Raw genomic sequence first — 18,627 nt, 5'->3', positions numbered from 1 at the left:
TAGCTTGCTGGTGTGCTGCCAAGAGACACAGAAGAAGGTATTTACTGAGGGCTGCTAATGTGTGCTAACTGACTCCCAAGAAGCTGTTAGGTATTGTGAGAAGAGGCACAGTCAGCCTAGGACTTCTAGATGTACAGTCTCCTAGTAACTGCCTTACTAGAAAGAAAAGGAGTACATTTGGCACCTTAGAGACTAACAAATTTATTTGAGCATAAGCTTTTGTGCGCTACAGCTCATTTCATCGGATGCATCTGATGAAGTGAGCTGTAGCTCACGAAAGCTTATGCTCAAATAAATTGGTTAGTCTCTAAGATGCCACAAGTACTCCTTTTCTTTTTGCGAATACAGACTAACACGGCTGCTACTCTGAAACCTGCATTACTAGAGTTGACACTTTGATTTATTTAGCTCTACTCAAGTTCTTTTCCTAGAGGCTATCTAAGCAGTTACTTCAGTATTGTGTTTCAGTCTGTGCTGTAATAGGGACTTGTAAGTTGCCATTGGGAGCTCACATTAAAGTATCTTATCTGTGTTGCTGAGGTAGTTCTTTTTGGTGAATTGTCTGACATGATGCACATAATTTCCTAGTTGTGTAAAACCAGGACAGTCCATGAGCCCTTCATGCTTAGAATCAGTTTGATAATACTGTCATTACATCCTGTAACTACCATGTTAAAAAGTTATATTGTAAACACTGTAAAAAAATTTTCAAAAATGTGTCAGAGAAGGGAGAAAACACACCAAACCCACAGGAACACAGTCAAATATCCACCCTGGGGACTTGGGGAAATTTTTCTGAGTAGCAAAAAATTCCCTCTGCCAATGAAGGCAAGCCAGGATACGACGCACGCCATGAGGATTTCACCTCATCATTTGGAGTGCAAGTGACAGGGACTCCCACACAGAGGGTGAGGGGCAGGGATATGGGGCCCCTTACTCCCCATTCAGGGGTGGCAGCAGAGGCCCTTTTGCCTCCGGATCAGCGGGGGGGGGGGGGAGACACGTGGGGGCAGCAGGGCTGGCTCCCAGTACTCACAGCCTGACTGCTGGCATATCCGAGTTGCGGAGAGAAAAGGCTTGGCTCACTGTACTCTTCTGCTCCTGACACCCCCACAGGCCGCTGCTGAGGTGGTGTTGATTAAGCATCCCAAAATAATGGGTCTTGGAGTTAATGACCCGTAGAAATGCGTGGTGCAGTTCATATCTCAGAGCTATTATTTCAGGCTGTCTGCACACTCAGGTGGATATCTCTGCATCAGTCACACCCAAATCATGCTTTTAAGTTTTTCTTCATATCCGTGAGGGCTCAGAATTTACCATTTGTTTAAATTAAATCTCAGATTCTGATGTAATCGTGTGATTCTAGGAGCTGGGCCCTAGGAACTGGTCTATAATGCTGATGCCTTAATCCAGCCCTGTCAATAACCCTAGAGAGGGAGCAGCGCCAGCTATTACAAAACTGCCAAATACCCCTTTTAGCTGATTACATTCCATAGACTCCATTACATTGGTTTTCCCCAGATAAACCAATAGTATTTGACTCTGCCACCTGAGCTGGAAGTCCTTTCCAATATAATAACAACTATCATAACAAACTTACACGTCTCTTTCTCCCCTTCCCATTCTCCCACTTACTCACACTGGCATCATTCTTTAGCCACAACCAAAATGGAGGCTGTGATAATTATCAAGGACCCATAGTCACCTCAACATCACTAAAGTTCTTTAAGACTCAAGTTTCTCTCCATTGCTGCAGCAAAAGCACCTGCCACACTTTTGACTTTGCTCATAATGCTTAGATGAAAGGTAATATTATTTTAGATTCTCAAGTCCCTGAGGCGGGGGGTGTATCACCATCTGTGTTTGGTACATCTTTGAGCACAGTGTCCGCATTCAATAAATAACAAGACTGTATGCAAAAACTATTAACGTTATTAGCTTCACCTTTTTATTGTGTTTGCGGTCAGCAAATTCGTACCCCCTCAGTCCCAAAGACTTCAGTTCCCTACTCATCCTCCTGTTTCCTTCATATTCTAATAGAGTAATAAAACAAGAACCACCATCAAAAATATACTTTTGGTGTAGCAGGTTTTGTCCTGTATAATATTGTTTTCAATATTTCTGCCCAGTATTCAGGGTTCCTCCACGCTCAGAATCATTTCTCCTCACCAAGCTCTCAGTAGTATCCCTGTAAATGCTAGTACACATAGGAGTAAATGCGATTTTCCATTGGATTGTCAGTGCCTGCCCCATTTCCCTACTTCAGTGATGTAAGTAACAGTAGTTTTATCACCTATTGCAAACCTCACAAAGTAAAAACACTTTTGTGTTGCTTTTAACCGTTTTTGGAAACTGAAGAAAAACAGTGTTCACTGGTCTTGCCCTGCATGGGAAACCTACTGCACAACTCCAATAGCCAGTGGTGGGCCAAATCACAGTGAGAGCTGAAAAAACAGACTGGAGAGGGTGAATAAGAAAATTAGAATGCAGGGCAATATCTGTTTCTTTCCTTCATGCAGCATTATGTGACAGGAATTGACAGCAGTAGCAGTGAGATTCAACCCCACTGTGGAAAAATACTGTGTCTGCTGAAAACTACAGATGGGGGAAATCCCAGACGTAGCTTTAGAATCAAAGTTGTCACCTAGCACTTTATCAGGGAGCGGGGAGGTTGGACTTGCTTTGCAATTTGTTCTTTCTCTGTATACGTGTCTCACGGAAAGCGAGACTCAGTTTTGAACCTTTGACTTCGTGGGCACTACAAAACAGGATCCAAGTTTCACTGGAGGAAACTTTTTTGAAATTACTTTTTTTTTCTTAGGTGGGGTAATGGAAGAGTAATATTTTCTTTTTACTGAGAGAAAGGTTAACATCAATGTGGAAAGAAAATTCTGTTCCCCTTGTAACCCTTCTGCCAGATGGTGTTGGAAGTAACAAGGACTGGATTAGGTATCCATTCTAAGGATTCCTCTTATCATTACAAAAAAGAACTGAGCCCCCCACCAAGACTTGAGCCCCAACCCAGAAATCCAGAAAAATTAAACATTACCCCTGTGCACCTCTAAGAGGCAATACTTCCCCACTCAAAAGCACTGAGTCTGTGTATAACAAAAGAAAACTTTTAATAAAAGGGAGTGGGAATTCTGCATTAACTTGGAGAAACACCACAACAATGATTCAAAAGGCGGCAAACCATAAGTAAACACTTGCCCCACAGTATCTTGGACAGTAATCCTTTGTCTCACTTTCCCACCTTGCATGGTGAAACAGCAACAGATGACCCCGAAGGGGAACTCAAGCAATTACTCTGCTGCTCCTGCTGTCAGGGGTTCTCTGCCATCACTTGTAACTTGCTACTGCCTTTGCTTCTGTCACCTTCACTGTTGTTCATCAACTTCTCTGCTGCCTCTGCCTCTAACTGTGATGCCATGTTCTGAGGTTCCACTACTTAGCCCAATTCTTAGTGTTTTCACCTCTTAGTGATTTCATCGAGTAATGGGGAACCTCACTTTGGCTGCATTCTCTGCATTGTGACACTGTCCCCGTGTGTTTCCTCCCCCCCCCCATGTGTTCATCAGTGGTTTCAGCTCTAATCACTGAGCAGAACCAAGGACACTGAACTGGGTCTGACCAGCGCAGGAGGGTCCAATTGTATATAGAACTCTTTCAACAGCATCCATGGTAAGAACACCTGTCCCTACGCCCCCTCTGACTTTCACTTGGATGTTGCATTACTACCCCTGACTTAGCAAGTAAATTTTCATTTAGAAACAAGAGTACTTGTGGCACCTAAGAGACTAACAAATTTATTTAGAGCGTAAGCTTTCGTGGGCTACAGCGCACTTCATCGGATGCATACAGTGGAACATATAGTAAATATATATATATATATACACACAGACAGATAAGTAGGAAGTTGCCATACAAACTGTGAGAGGCTAATTAGTTAAGGTGAGCTATTATCAGCAGGAGAAAAAACTTTTGTAGTGATAATCAAGATGGCCCATTTAGACAGTTGACAAGAAGGTGTGAGGATACAAGTAAAGGATACAGACTAACACGGCTGCTAGTCTGAAACTTTTCATTTAGGGTGACCCCCTTAAAGGCATACAACAAGGATAACATTTCATTACTCCTACATTCAAGTCTAAAGTGAATTTTAATCCCAAACAGCAAAAATTGGTCACCTAGGCAAAGTACATGTGTTTATGCAAATATAGCGTGCTCCTTTTCCTTCAGCACATCAATAGATGGCAGGGGAGAGCTCATTTACATCCTGGATTACACTATTTTGGTTCCATCTGCTTCCTTTAGAACACATAATTAACAGAGATTGTTTAATGTTAAAACTATGGTAGATTCTTACTGTGAAATGATCCATTTACATTATATTACTGTATGTGATAAGATCTTCTTTCAGTGATGTCATCATCCATTGAAGAATAACACTACCAGACCCAAGAAGTGCAAGGATAAGAGTTTAGAAATGTGTGAAGTGAATAATTGTGTTGGCTTTTCACTTCGAGACATGGAGGCACATCTGACTACATTCATAAGTGAAGTGAAATAAAGTAAATTTAGGGTGGCCATCGGGAAAATCTTCTAAATGATGAGATCTTTTGAAAGGTGGAACAACCATCTAAGAGAAGTAATGGAATCCTAAAGCACTAGAAAGCAGACAGCAGTCCTACCCTTGCTCCCATATGAACAACTGAGTTACCTTGTAGATCTGTTCCAGCTAACATTTGTTTTTTTCCAACTTGTGTGCTTTAATGCACTAAATAATTAGCACTATAACAAGAAAATGCTTCAGGCCAGGATTCAGATGTTTTGGCAATGCTGTGGAGGGGAAGGATTTGGTTTCTAGTCAGTATTACAAAATCTTTATTTTTGTGGTCACTAGAAAGTTTTAAAATTTTCCACTTTAAAAACATGAGACATTACCCCCACTTACACATAGACAGTGATCATTACCCATGTCTTAGAGTAACCCACCTCCCCTTCTGAATGACAGTTGCCCTAGAAATAGAGTACAAATGTTGAATGCTTTGGCAACATTATTGAAATGTGGTCCAAATTTGCAATGAATATTCTACTACCAGTTATAACAAAATTAGCAGTAGAGAGGAACAAGCTCCACAAATAATTTGTCTGATAATGTACTTAAAATAATCTTTTAATTCTGCATCTCAGATGATAAACTTTTAAAATGTCCAAGCTAATGTGTTATCAAAGGGATGCCTTTAGCCAGAAAGTTCAGATCAGGATAGGTAGTGTCCCAGTGTCTAGTGTTCATATCTAGGGGTTTGGCTTGAGCCATTGATAATGGGGCTTGTCATGAAATTTGTATCTGGATCAAAACTTTCCAAAAGTGCAAGTGTTTTGGTTTGGGATCATTTCTAGTTCTCATGTGCCATATATATTCAAGGGCATTTTCTGTACTTCTACCAGTGCATACCCTTATGCTACAGGATCTCAGACTAGGTGCATTGTCTTTCATTGCGAACTGGCTTTAAAGTGTATGAATCTCCTTGAGTAAGTTCCTCCAGCCAAATGCTCAGACATGTCCCGTAGTCTCTGCAGGGAGCTATGTTCTGTACGCTTGGGACAGAGTAGTCACTGCAATAATTTGTGGGTGTGGTTTTGTGTACAACATTCACATTAATGCAATATATCAATGTGCTAATTACATGATAATTTCTAGAATTAAATCAAAAGGACAGCCAAACTAATCTGACAGCAAGAGTGGACAGAGAAAGTATTTCTTTGTTATAGGGCTAAATTGTTCTGTGGATAACAGTAATTTACAGTGATTTACTCAATGCAATGCAACAAATCAGTGGCACAGCCAGGATTAAAACCTAGGACTTCCCTCACCATCAGACTGTTCAGAAAATAACTATCAGTTATAACATGACCTATCATGGTAGCTTGCTTAGTCATGTCTTATATTCTCATACACAGTGTGGGCCAGATTCTGCTCTGGTTTACGTTCTGGGCAGATACGTTGTGGTAACTGACATTGGACTATGCAGTAGAGCTGGAAGAATAAGTGATTTTTCAGTTTGGTAGCCAAACAGGGGGGAAAAAATTATTTAGGGCTTAACGAAACATTTTGTTTGACCCCAAACAAGTTTGTTTTGGTTTGAGAAGTGTTTTTTACCCTTTGTTTGTTTGTTTAGTTGAATTTAGCTACATTTCAAAAGGATTGATTTCAAAACAAAAAGTCAAAACTTTTTAACTTTTTTGGAAATTGTTTTTGCCAGAAAAAAATGGAAAACAAAATTTGCTGAATTTGACCTGAATTCACTAACAGTTTCAGGCAACCCAAAATTGCATTTTTTTGTGAATAAGCTATTTGTCCAAAACCAAAATTTGCCTAGCTCTAATATGGAGAACTTACATCATGTACAATTATGTACAAGAATGTCAGGGAAGGATTTAGCACCACACTCTGTGTATAAAAGCAAATAATAAATGATCAACCTTACATGATATTGTACAATGGAATTTATCAGCTGTTTTCTGAAAAGTGTGGTGGTAAAAGGCACCAACCTCTTTGCCTGTAAAATGGGCATAATAGCTACTTACCTACTACTACTTTGGTTCGTGGCCATTCTCTCAACAGTGATAGTGGGACAAATGAAGTCTGTCCACCACTTTCCGTCTTGTACCAGCTTTCTGGCTTTTTAAACTTGAAACCTTTTTGTTCTGTGTCATTCTTCACTGTGTCTATCCAACACCTCTTCAGTTTTCCTCTATTACTAGATCCTTATGGTCTAGTATGTATCGCCAGGTATGGCATCCTTCCCAAGTCCATTCTTGGCATATCCAAACCATCATAGTCATCTTTCTTGAATCTTCTGTATTAGCATTATTTCGTGCCCTAGCCATTTTCTTATTGTAAAACCACAAACCCCAGTCGTCGGTGGGCAGAATCGAACCGGGGGCCTCTGGAGTTTAGTGCATAAGCCTCTACTGCATGAGCTAAAAGCCATTAATCTCTAAATGGTCTCTGTGCCACTAGATGGGACAGACCACCACACCAGGTGGTGTGTGGGTTACATTATCACTTTTTTTTTTATTTTCTGCAGTCTTGAAACAATCAGTATGCCCCTCAGCCAGTTCATGTCTGCAGTTGAAATCTTTTGTTCATTGTGTTTCCTCATATTCCAGCATTCCAGCCTGTTCAAAAGTGTAGGCATGACAGTTGTCTCATCTAAACTGATTTTTTTTTCTTTTTATCTCAATGTCATTAGCCTTCCAGATCTTGCAGAGTTTTCCACACATAGTAGCAGCTAGCTAGATTCTTCATTTTATGTCATCTTCACAATTCCTGTTCTTTGATACTAATCCTCCAAGGTATACACCATCGCCCAGGGAGCTAAGGCATAATTAATGTTTGCAAAGGGCTTTGAAGATGAAGTGCCAAATATTATTATTAAACAATATTATACAGTATGTGTGAAATAACAGAAATCTGTACGAAAAGAGCAAATATCTTACTAGCAAAGTGTTCACAAAGACTTATAAACAGGTTCAATATTGATTTAGTTAGTCTCAGATGTGCAGTTGATTGACTTTATATTATTTTGAGAACATGATTAATATTTACTTTTCTAACAGTGGATTCAAACAAAGATCCAACTCTACTGCCATGAACTTATAACAGGGAATAGCAATTTACAAAAGGTTTCCATCAAAATGTGTCTGAAATATCCTTTGTTGTGGATTTCTAATCATCTGTCTTCAGCCACTAGGACAGAGTCTACTTCTCATTGTTGTCTGAGTCTGAAGGGCATGTGTGTGAATGCCTCCATCAGGACCTGAAATGAAAGAAAGCCAAAGACAAGATGACAAGTTTCATATTGTGACTGTGCACAAAATGGCCATATATTCATTATTTATACTGTATAGTGCTTGCCTTTAAAACTGATTAATTTTGCCCTAGATAAACGCAGTAGATAAGGTTACCTCAATTATCTCAGTATTCACCATAATACTGATAGGGAAAATTGAGGTGTTTCTGATACGCAGATAACAGTCATTAGTTATCCATGGCAATTGGCAGGTTGTTTAAGAGTGATTGCTCCTGTACGACTTACAGGTATGTTTCATCAGAAATATTTCATTCAGACCAGATTGTGATACATTTCCTCACATTGACTTGTCTTTTAAGGTACTATTCAATCTAGAGTGGTACCTAACAAGAGTCAGGTCATATGAATCCACCCCTTAATAAAGCACTCAGATATTTCACCAAACAGTTGGAAAGTTTTCTATTTGGGGTCTATAAGAAAATCCAATAAACACTTTATACCATAAAGCATATGAACAGCATAGGAACAGCTCTATGCGCTCAGGACTAAGAACAACCAAAACCAAACACATTACTGTTAATTTTCTTGAGGTAAAGAAACTTTGGAGCCCTCTTCTTATGTTAGGCCACCTCTATCTGTTATTGGGTTCTCAAATGGGGAACTGGGCACCCTAACGTGGGCAATCAAGTTTGAAACTTGAGTTCTGAACCATATATACTTAAGGAAAAGTAATAGAGAAAAATGTATTTGGTCTGTTACGATTCTTAATGTACTAGGAGTTCTAGGAGCCACGGTAAAATTTAGGAGAAATATACAAATTAGTCACTACATTTTTTTCAGTGATAAGAGCACCAATGGAAAAAGTAAACTTCCACTGACTGGGGAAGAAATGCAATGACCCAGAAAAGGCAGGCTGAAGAAGAGTAGCAAGAATTAGAGCAAAAATATCTTGTAATCTTCAAATGCCCATCAAACAGAGATTGCTTTGGTATAGGAGTGAAAGAAAATGAAGAGGCTGCCTTGGTCTCAAGCATGTAACAAAAGGAATCCCCTCTGCTGATGTCAGAAAGTTTTCACTGACTAGAATTGCCAGATTTGAGTCATAGTAACGAGCAAGAAAAAAATTAATCACGTGATTAATTGCACTATTAATCGCACTGTTAAACAATAGTATAATACCATTTATTTAAATATTTTTGGATGTTTTCTACATTTTCAAATATATTAATTTCAATTACAACACAATACAAAGTGTACAGTGCTCACTTTATATTTATTTTTATTACAAATATTTGCACTGTAAAAAACAAAAGAAATAGTACATTTCAATTACAAGTACTAATACAAGTACTGTAGTGCAATCACTTTATAATGAAAGTTGAACTTACAAATGTAGAAATATGTACAAAAAATAACTGCGTTCAAATATAAAAATGTAAAACTTTAGAACCTACAAGTCCACTCAGTCCTACTTCAGCCAATCGCTCAGACAAACAAGTTTGGTTACAATTTTCAGGAGATAATGCTGCCCATGTCTTGTTTACAATGTTACCTGAAAGTGAGAACAGGCATTTGCATGGCACTGTTGTAGCTGGCATCACAACATATTTACGTGCCAGATGCACCAAAGATTCATATGTCTCTTCATGTTTCAACCACCATTCCAGAAGACATGCATTCATGCCCATGATGGGTTCTGCTCGATAACGATCCAAAGCAGAGCAGACCCACGCATGTTCATTTTCATCATCTGAGTCAGATGCCACCCGCAGCAGGTTGATTTTCTTTTTTGGTGGTTCGGGTTCTGTAGTTTCCACATCGGAGTGTTGCTCTTTTAAGACATCTGAAAACATTCTCTATACCTCCTCCCTCTCAGATTTTGGAAGGCACTTCAGATTCTTAAACCTTGGGTCAAGTGCTGTACCTATCCTTATAAATCTCACATTGTTACCCTTTGTGTTTTGTCAAATCTGCTGTGAAAGTGTTCTTAAAATGAACATGTGCTGGGTCATCATCCGAGACTGCTATAACATGAAATATATGGCAGAATGCAGGTAAAACAGAACAGGAGCCATACAGTTCTCCCCATAAGAAGTTCAGTCACAAATTTAATTAACGCATTATTTTTTTAATGAGCATCATCAGGATGGAAGCATGTCCTCTGGAATGGTGGCTGAAGCATGAAGGGACATATGAATGTTTTGCATATCTGGCATATAAATACCTTGCAATGTCAGCTACAAAAGTGCCATGCAAACATCTTTTCTCACTTTCAGGTGACATTGTAAATAAGAATCAGTCAGCAGTATCTCCTGTAAATGTAAACAAACTTGTTTGTCTTAGGGTATGACTACACTACGAAATTAGGTCGAATTTATAGAAGTCGGTTTTGTAGAAAGCGGTTTTATACAGTTGATTGTGTGTGTCCCCACACAAGTGCTCTAAGTGCATGTAGTCGGCGGAGTGTGTACCGAGGCAACCGTCAACTTCTGGAGCGTTGCACTGTGGGTGGCTATCTCACAGTTCCCGCAATCTCCGCTGCTCAGCTGAATTCTGGGTAGAAATCCCAGTCCCTGATGGGGCTAAAATATTGTGGCGGGTGGTTCTGGGTACATGTCGTCAGGCCCCCGTTCCCTCCCTCCCTCCGTGAAAGCAAGGGCAGACAATCGTTTTGCGCCTTTTTTCTTGAGTTACCTGTGCAGACGCCATACCACGGCAAGCATGGAGCTCAGCTAACTGTCTCCGTATGTCTCCTGGGTGCTGGCAGATGAGGTACTGCATTGCTACACAGCAGCACTTTATTGCCTTTTGGCAGCAGACAGTGCAGTATGACTGGTAGCCGTCATCAACGTAGTCCTGGGTGCTCTTTTAACCAGGTGCCTGGGCAAACATGGGAGTGACTCAGCCAGGTCATTTCCCTTGTTTTGTCTCGTGGCAATTGAGTCCTACCAGCAGTACACTGTCCTTTAACCTGCAGCTAGCAGAAGATGATGGCTAGTCGTCATAGTGCACCGTCTTCTGCCGAGCACCCAGAAGACGATGATGGCTAGCGGTTGTACTGCATGGTCTGCTGCCAGCAAGATGTATAAAGATAGATGAAGTGGCTCAAAACAAGAAATAGACCAGATTTATTTTGTATTCATTTTCTCCTCCCTCCGTTCTTCCCTCTGTGAAATCAATGGCCTGCCAAACCCAGTTTTGAGTTCTGTCCTTGAGGTTTTGAGTTCTATCCTTGAGAGGGCCATTCGGTTTCTCACGAAGCCACCCCCTTTGTTGATTTTAATTCCCTGTAAGCCAACCCTGTAAGCCATCTCGTCAGTCGCCACTCCCTCCATCAGGGCAACGTCAGACAATCGTTCCATGCCTTTTTTCTGTGCAGACGCCACACCACGGCAAGCATGGAGCCCGCTCAGATCACTTTGGCAATTAGGAGCACATTAAACACCACACGCATTATCCAGCAGTATATGCAGCACCAGAACCTGGTAAAGCGATACCGGGCGAGTAGGCGATGTCAGCGCGGTAACATGAGTGATGAGGACATGGACACAGACTTCTCTCAAAGCAGGGGCCCTGGCAATGTGGGCATCATGGTGCTAATGGGCCAGGTTCATGCAGTGGAACGCCTATTCTGGGCTCGGGAAACAAGCACAGACTGGTGGCACCGCATAGTGTTGCGGGTCTGGGACAATTCCCAGTGGTTGTGAAACTTTCGCATGCGTAAGGGCACTTTCATGGAACTTTGTGACTTGCTTTCCCCTGCCCTGAGGCGCAAGAATAGCAAGATGAGAGCAACCCTCACAGTTGAGAAGCGAGTGGCAATAGCCCTGTGGAAACGTGCAACGCCAGACAGCTACCAGTCAGTTAGGAATCAATTTGGAGTGGGCAAATCTACTGTGGGGGCTGCTGTGATGCAAGTAGCCAACGCAATCAAAGATCTGCTGATATCAAGGGTAGTGACCCTGGGAAATGTGCAGGTCATAGTGGATGGCTTTGCTGCAATGGGATTTCCTAACTGTGGTGGGGCCATAGACGGAACCCATTTTCCTATCTTGGCACCGGAGCACCAAGCCAGCGAGTACATAAACTGCAAGGGGTACTTTTCAATAGTGCTACAAGCACTGGTGGGTCACAAGGGACATTTCACCAACATCAATGTGGGATGACCGGGAAAGGTACATGACGCTCGCATCTTCAGGAACTCTGGTCTGTTTCAAAAGCTGCAAGAAGGGACTTTATTCCCAGACCAGAAAATAACCATTGGGGACGTTGAAATGCCTATATGTATCCTTGGGGACCCAGCCTACCCCTTAATGCCATGGCTCATGAAGCCATACACAGGCAGCCTGGACAGTAGTCAGGAGCTGTTCAAGTACAGGCTGAGCAAGTGCAGAATGGTGGTGGAATGTGCATTTGCACATTTAAAAGCACGCTGGCACAGTTTACTGACTCGGTTAGACCTCAGTGAAACCAATATTCCCGCTGTTATTGCCGCTTGCTGTGCGCGCCACAATCTCTGTGAGAGTAAGGGGGAGACGTTTATGGCGGGGTGGGAGGTTGAGGCAAATCGCCTGGCTGCTGTGCTGGTTTTGCACAGTTTCGCACAGCCAGACACCAGGGCAGTTAGAAGAGCACAGGAGGGTGCGGTGCGCATCAGAGAAGCTTTGAAAACCAGTTTCATGACTGGACAGGCTACGGTGTCAAAGTTCTGTTTGTTTCTCCTTGATGAAACCCCCCACCCCTTGGTTCACTCTACTTCCCTGTAAGCTAACCACCCTCCCCTCCTCCCTTCAGTCACCGCTTGCAGAAGCAATAAAGTCATTGTTGCTTCATATTCATGCATTCTTTATTCATTCATCACACAAACAGGGGGATAACTACCAAGGTAGCCCAGGAGGGGTGGTGGAGGAGAGAAGCACCAGGAGGGGTGGTGGAGGAGGGAAGGACAAGGCCACACAGCACTTTAAAAGTTTAAAACTTTAAAACTTATTGAATGCCAGCCTTCTGTTGCTTGGGCAATCCTCTGGGGTGGAGTGGCTGGGTGACCGGAGGCCCCCCCACCGCGTTCTTGGGCGTCTGGGTGAGGAGGCTATGGAACTTGGGGAGGAAGGTGGTTGGTTACACAGGGGCTGTAGCAGCAGTCTGTGCTCCTGCTGCCTTTCCTGCAGCTCAGTTATACGCTGGAGCATGTTGGTTTGATCCTCCAGCAGCCTCAGCATTGAATCCTGCCTCCTCTCATCACGCTGCCGCCACCTTTCAGCTTCAGCCCTCTCTTCAGCCCTCCACTTACTCTCTTCAGCCCGCCACCTCTCCTCCCGGTCATACTGTGCTTTCCTGCACTCTGACATTGTCTGCCTCCACGCAGTCATCTGTGCTCTGTCAGTGTGGGAGGACACCATGAGCTCAGAGAACATTTCATCATGAGTGCGGTTTTTTCACCTTCTAATCTTCACTAGCCTCTGGGAAGGAGAAGATCCTGTGATCATTGAAACACATGCAGCTGGTGGAGGAAAAAAAAAAGAGGCAGTGGTATTTAAAAAGACACATTTTCTAGAACAATGGCTACACTCTTTCATGGTAAACCTTGCTGTTAACATTACATACACAGCACATGTGCTTTCGTTCCAAGGTCGCATTTTGCCGCCCCTCATCCCCCCCCGGCTAACAGCGGGGAACATTTCTGTTCAGTCACAGGCAAACAGCCCAGCAGGAACGGGCACCTCTGCATGTCCCCTTAAGAAAAGCTCCCTATTTCAACCAGGTGACCATGAATGCTGTCACTCTCCTGAGGATAACACAGAGAGATAAAAAATGGATGTTGTTTGAATGCCAGCAAACATATACTGCAATGCTTTGTTCTACAATGATTCCCGAGTACGTGCTACTGGCCTGGTGTGGTAAAGTGTCCTACCATTGTGGGTGGAATAAGGCTGCCCTCCCCAGAAACCTTTTGCAAAGGCTTTGGGAGTACATCCAGGAGAGCCGCAAATGCCAGGGCAAATTAATCATTAAACATGCTTGCTTTTAAACCATGTATACTATTTTAAAAGGTACACTCACCAGAGTCCCTTTTTTCCCATGGTGGGTCCGGGAGGCAGTCTTGGGTGGGTCCGGGGGGGACTGCCTCCAGGTCCAGGGTGAGAAACAGTTCCTGGCTGTCGGGAAAACCGGTTTCTCCGCTTGCTTGTTGTGAGCTAACTGCAACTTCATCATCATCATCTTCCTCGTCCCCAAAACCTGCCTCTGTGTTGCCTCCATCTCCATTGAAGGAGTCAAACAACACAGCTGGGATAGTGGTGGCTGAACCCCCTAAAATGGCATGCAGCTCATCATAGAAGCAGCATGTTTGGGGCTCTGACCCGGAGCGGCCGTTCGCCTCTCTGGTTTTCTGGTAGGTTTGCCTCAGCTCCTTAAGTTTCATATGGCATTGCTTCGGGTCCCTGTTATAGCCTCTGTCCTTCATGCCCTGTGAGATTTTGACAAATGTTTTGGCATTTCGAAAACTGGAACGTAGTTCTGATAGCACGGATTCCTCTCCCCATACAGCGATCAGATCCCGTACCTCCCATTTGGTCCATGCTGGAGCTCTTTTGCGATTCTGGGACTCCATCATGGTCACCTCTGCTGATGAGCTCTGGCCAGCGTGGCAAGCTGCAGGTGACCATGCAAATAGGAAATTGAAATTCAAAAGTTTGTGAGCCTTTTCCTGTCTACCTGGCCAGTGCATCTGAGTTGAGAGTGCTGTCCAGAGTGGTCACAATAGAGCACTCTGGGATAGCTCCCGGAGGCCAGTATCGTCTAATTGCATCCGCAGTACCCCAAATTCAACCTGGCAAGGCCAATTTGAGCGCTCATCCACTTGTCAGAGGTGGATTAAGGAAATCAATTTTAAGAGCCCTTTAAGTCAAAAAAAGGGCTTCATCGTGTGGACGGGTGCATGTTGACATTGATTTAATGCTGCTAAATTCGACCTAAACTCCTAGTGTAGACCAGGGCTTAGCAATTGGCTGAACAAGAAGTAGAACTGAGTGGACTTGTAGGCTTTAAAGTTTTACACTGTTTTGTTTCTGAGTTCAGTTATGTTACAAAAAAATCTACATTTGTAAGTTACACTTTCACAGTAAAGAGATTACACTACATTACTTGTATGAGGTGCATTGAAAGATACTATTTATTTTTCTGATGTTTACAGTGCAAATATTTGTAATAAAAAAAATATAAAATGAGCACTATACACTTTGTATTCCATGCTGTAATTGAAATCAATATATTTGAAAATGTAGAAAAACATCCAAAAATATTTAATACATTTCAACTGGTATTCTATTGTTTAACAGTGTGATTAATCGTGATTAATTTTTTTGAGTTAATTGCGTGAGTTAACTGTGATTAATTGACAGCCCTAATTATATGTAAAGTAACCTAGCAGTTGCTGTTCATAGGAAAGATGACAAAATGAGTTAATATTCTAATGTTTTACATGTGAATGGAGATTTTGGCTCAGATTTGGTTTTAGTTTCCAGTTGAATAGGAATTTGATAGTTATTGGTCTACAGCACAAAGCACCACATAATTAACAGTCTCTCCTTGAGAGAATCTTTGGCAAGTATGGGACAAGTAGGGGTGCTTGCACATCATCACTGATGTATATTAGCAGAAACTTGCACAATGCCTGGCTGCATTATTCTCTTGGTCTAGCCAGTGCTGTGAATCACTCACATGAGCACGAAAATCTAACTAATGATTATTTTTTTAAGTTGCAAATTCTAGACACTTTTTAAATTGAAGCCACAATGCATTGCTGATTAAAAATATCCTGACAGTCAAAAATGAATATTACTTCATGGTACTTCCTACTATGTTGCTTGAAGCTTTTAATTTGTTATGGTATATGAGAACATATTGACAAGGCTTTTTTGTTACATGACTATGAAGTAAGGACACTTGCCACAACTCTTAATTCCAAGCCATTGAGACACAATAAACCATAAACATGCTTGAATGAAGTAAGAGCCATTTCAATATATAATACGCAAAGGCTGTCTCACTGCTGAAAAGGATACAGTTTATGAGAGTCGGGTTGTGCCTTCACCCTATCACATCTCTCTGTTTATCTCTAGATTTCAGATACATGTTGTGTCTGAGCTGACTAATTTTTTCTCCATTTAAACAAATCTCATTGCTGCTCAAATAGCAAACTTTACTTGAGCGGTTAACTTTATCTTCCTGTTTCTTATTTGCAGGAGAGCTGCTCCCTCTGCTGAATTTTCTGTGGACAGGACTCGTCACCTGATGTCTTTCCTTACCATGCTAGGCCCCAGTCCTGATTGGAATGTAGGCCTGTCAGCCGAAGACCTCTGTACCAAGGATTGTGGCTGGGTTCAGAAAGTTGTTCAGGATCTGATACCCTGGGATGCTGGTACCGACAGTGGGGTTACCTATGAGGTAGTTGTAATACTTGTAATGGCTTTAAAACATAAGCTCTACCTTAATTAACATAGCTGTTAAGAGTGAAAGCTCATAATCCACAACTTCGTGAAAACCTCTTAATATTCGGCAAATCATTCCTTTCATAGGAAAATGAAAGGCAATTGGAACAGACATTGGTAGCAATTGTTGTCTTTTATTGTGCCTGATTTCCCCAGTCTGAGCTCTTAGATGCTTCTTGTGACATTGTTGTGCACTGATGACCCCGCTCTCTGAAGAAAAATGAACTTAGGTTACTAAAAATTAGGTACAGATAAGTACTCAGTTTCCCAACAAGTGTTAACACTAACCCATGTGCCATCAAAAATCCCAGGGTGCTAGTTTAACTCAATTATATTGGGACACAGAATAACATTGGGTGACCAAAGCAATTACTTGGCTAGAGGAAGCCCGCCAAACAATCAGTGGGGCTGATTGAGATGATTGAGGCACTAAAGGAGCACTCAAGGAAGACAAGGTTGTTGTGGAGAACCTAAATGAATTATTTGCATCAATCTTCACTGCAGAGGACACGAGGGAGAGCCACACACCTGAACCAAAAGATTTTGGAACAAAATGATAAATTAAGCAGTAATAAGTCACAAGGACCAGGTGGTATTCACCCAAAAGTTCTGAAGGAACTCAAATGTGAAACTGCAGAACTGTTAACTGTTATGTAACTTACTGTTTAAATCAGCATCTGTACCAGATGACTGGAGAATAGCTAATGTAATGCCTAACTGTAAAAAGGCTCCAGAGGTGATCCTGGCAATTACAGATTGGTAAATCTAACTTCAGTACCAGGAAAATTGGTTGAAACTATAGTAAATTACTGTATTATCAGACGCACAGATGAAAACGATATGTTGGGGAACGATCTGGAAAAGGGGGTAAACAGTGAGGTGGCAAAGTTCACAGACAATACAAAATTAATCAATATACTTAAGTCTAAAGCTGACTGAATAGTTACAAAGGGATCTCACAAAACTGGGTGACTGGGCAAAAAAATGGCAGATGAAACTCAGTGTTGATAAATACAAAGTCATGCACATTAGAAAACAATTGCAACTATAAATACAAAATGACGGGGTCTGAATTAGCTGCTACCATTCAAACAAGAGATCTTGGAGTCATCATCGATAGGTTTCTGAAAACATTTGCTCCATGTGCAGCGGTAGTCAAGAAGCTAACACAATATTAGGAGCCATTAGGAAAAGGATAGATAATAAGACAGAAAATATCACAATACCACTATATAAATCCATAGTAAGCCCACACCTGGAATACTGCTTGCAGTTCTGGTCATCCCATCTCAAAAACAAAACAAAACAAAAAACAATGAGAATTGGGAAAAGTACAAAGAAGGGCAACAAAAATGATTATGGGTATGGGACAGCTTACATACAAGGAGAGATTTAAAAGACTGGGACTTTAAATTAGAAAAGAGACTGAGGGAGGATATGATAGACAACTATAAAATCGTGAATGGTGTGGAGAAAGTGACTAAGGAAGGTTTATTTACCTCTTTACATAACACAAGAACTAGGGGTCATGCAATGAAATTAATAGGCAGCAAGTACAAACAAATATAAGGAAGTAATTCTTCATATAACGCATAGCCAATCTGTGGAACTTGTTGCCAGGGTATGTTCTGAAGGCCAAAAGTATAACTTGGTTCAAAAAAGAATTATATCAGTTCCTGGGGAATAGGCTTGTCAATGGCTATTATCCAAGATGGTCAGGGATACGACCCCATGCTGTGGGTATTCTTAAACCTTTGACTGCCAGAACCTGGGACTGCACAACAGAAGATGGATCACATGATAATTGTCCTGTTCTTTTCATTCTCTCTGAAGCATGTGGCATGGGCCACTGTTGGAAGACAGGATATTGGGCTAGATGGACCATTGGTCTGTATGGCCTAGTCTAGCCTGTATGGTCTAGTATGGCCGTTCTTATTTTCTTATCTGTTACAAAATCTGTACCAGCAAGGAAATAATTACTCTATATCAAGCCATGGATATATAAGATAACAGTCTGCAGCATCTGTGTGATCCTTGGGATGGTGTATGGAGCTAAACATATAGACTCAGCCAACAAAAGCTGAGCAAAAGCCAACCACATCTCCCAGAAAGTTTTATGCTCCAGTAGCAAAGACAGGTAGCTACAAAAACAGATAAAATTCTTGGAAAAGGAGGAAATAAAAAAGAAAACAACAGCATGGGGGAAGGCACATAGAATAAAGAACCATCCTAAAGGTTTGCAAAGAAATTATGATTGGGGACAAGAACTTGTGCACCTCAGTGCGTGGACGAGATAAGATTCTTGAGAAATATGTGAA

General features: G+C 41.7%; 1 protein-coding gene across 1 annotated transcript in view; it reads left to right on the top strand.

Moving 5' to 3' along the window:
- The window catches only part of SPON1 (spondin 1), a 319,734-nt gene that overhangs the window by 289,417 nt on the left and 11,690 nt on the right, over positions 1–18,627 (top strand). The window contains exon 8 of the mRNA XM_077820112.1: positions 16,064–16,265. Coding sequence (XP_077676238.1) covers positions 16,064–16,265 — 202 coding nt within the window. The remainder of the gene's footprint in view (positions 1–16,063; positions 16,266–18,627) is intronic.

Source organism: Eretmochelys imbricata, chromosome 6 (assembly GCF_965152235.1).
Source record: "Eretmochelys imbricata isolate rEreImb1 chromosome 6, rEreImb1.hap1, whole genome shotgun sequence".
In the NCBI taxonomy this organism is placed as follows: Eukaryota; Metazoa; Chordata; order Testudines; family Cheloniidae; genus Eretmochelys; species Eretmochelys imbricata.
Note: the sequence above shows the minus strand (reverse complement) of the source record. Positions and strands in the feature narration are given on the sequence as shown.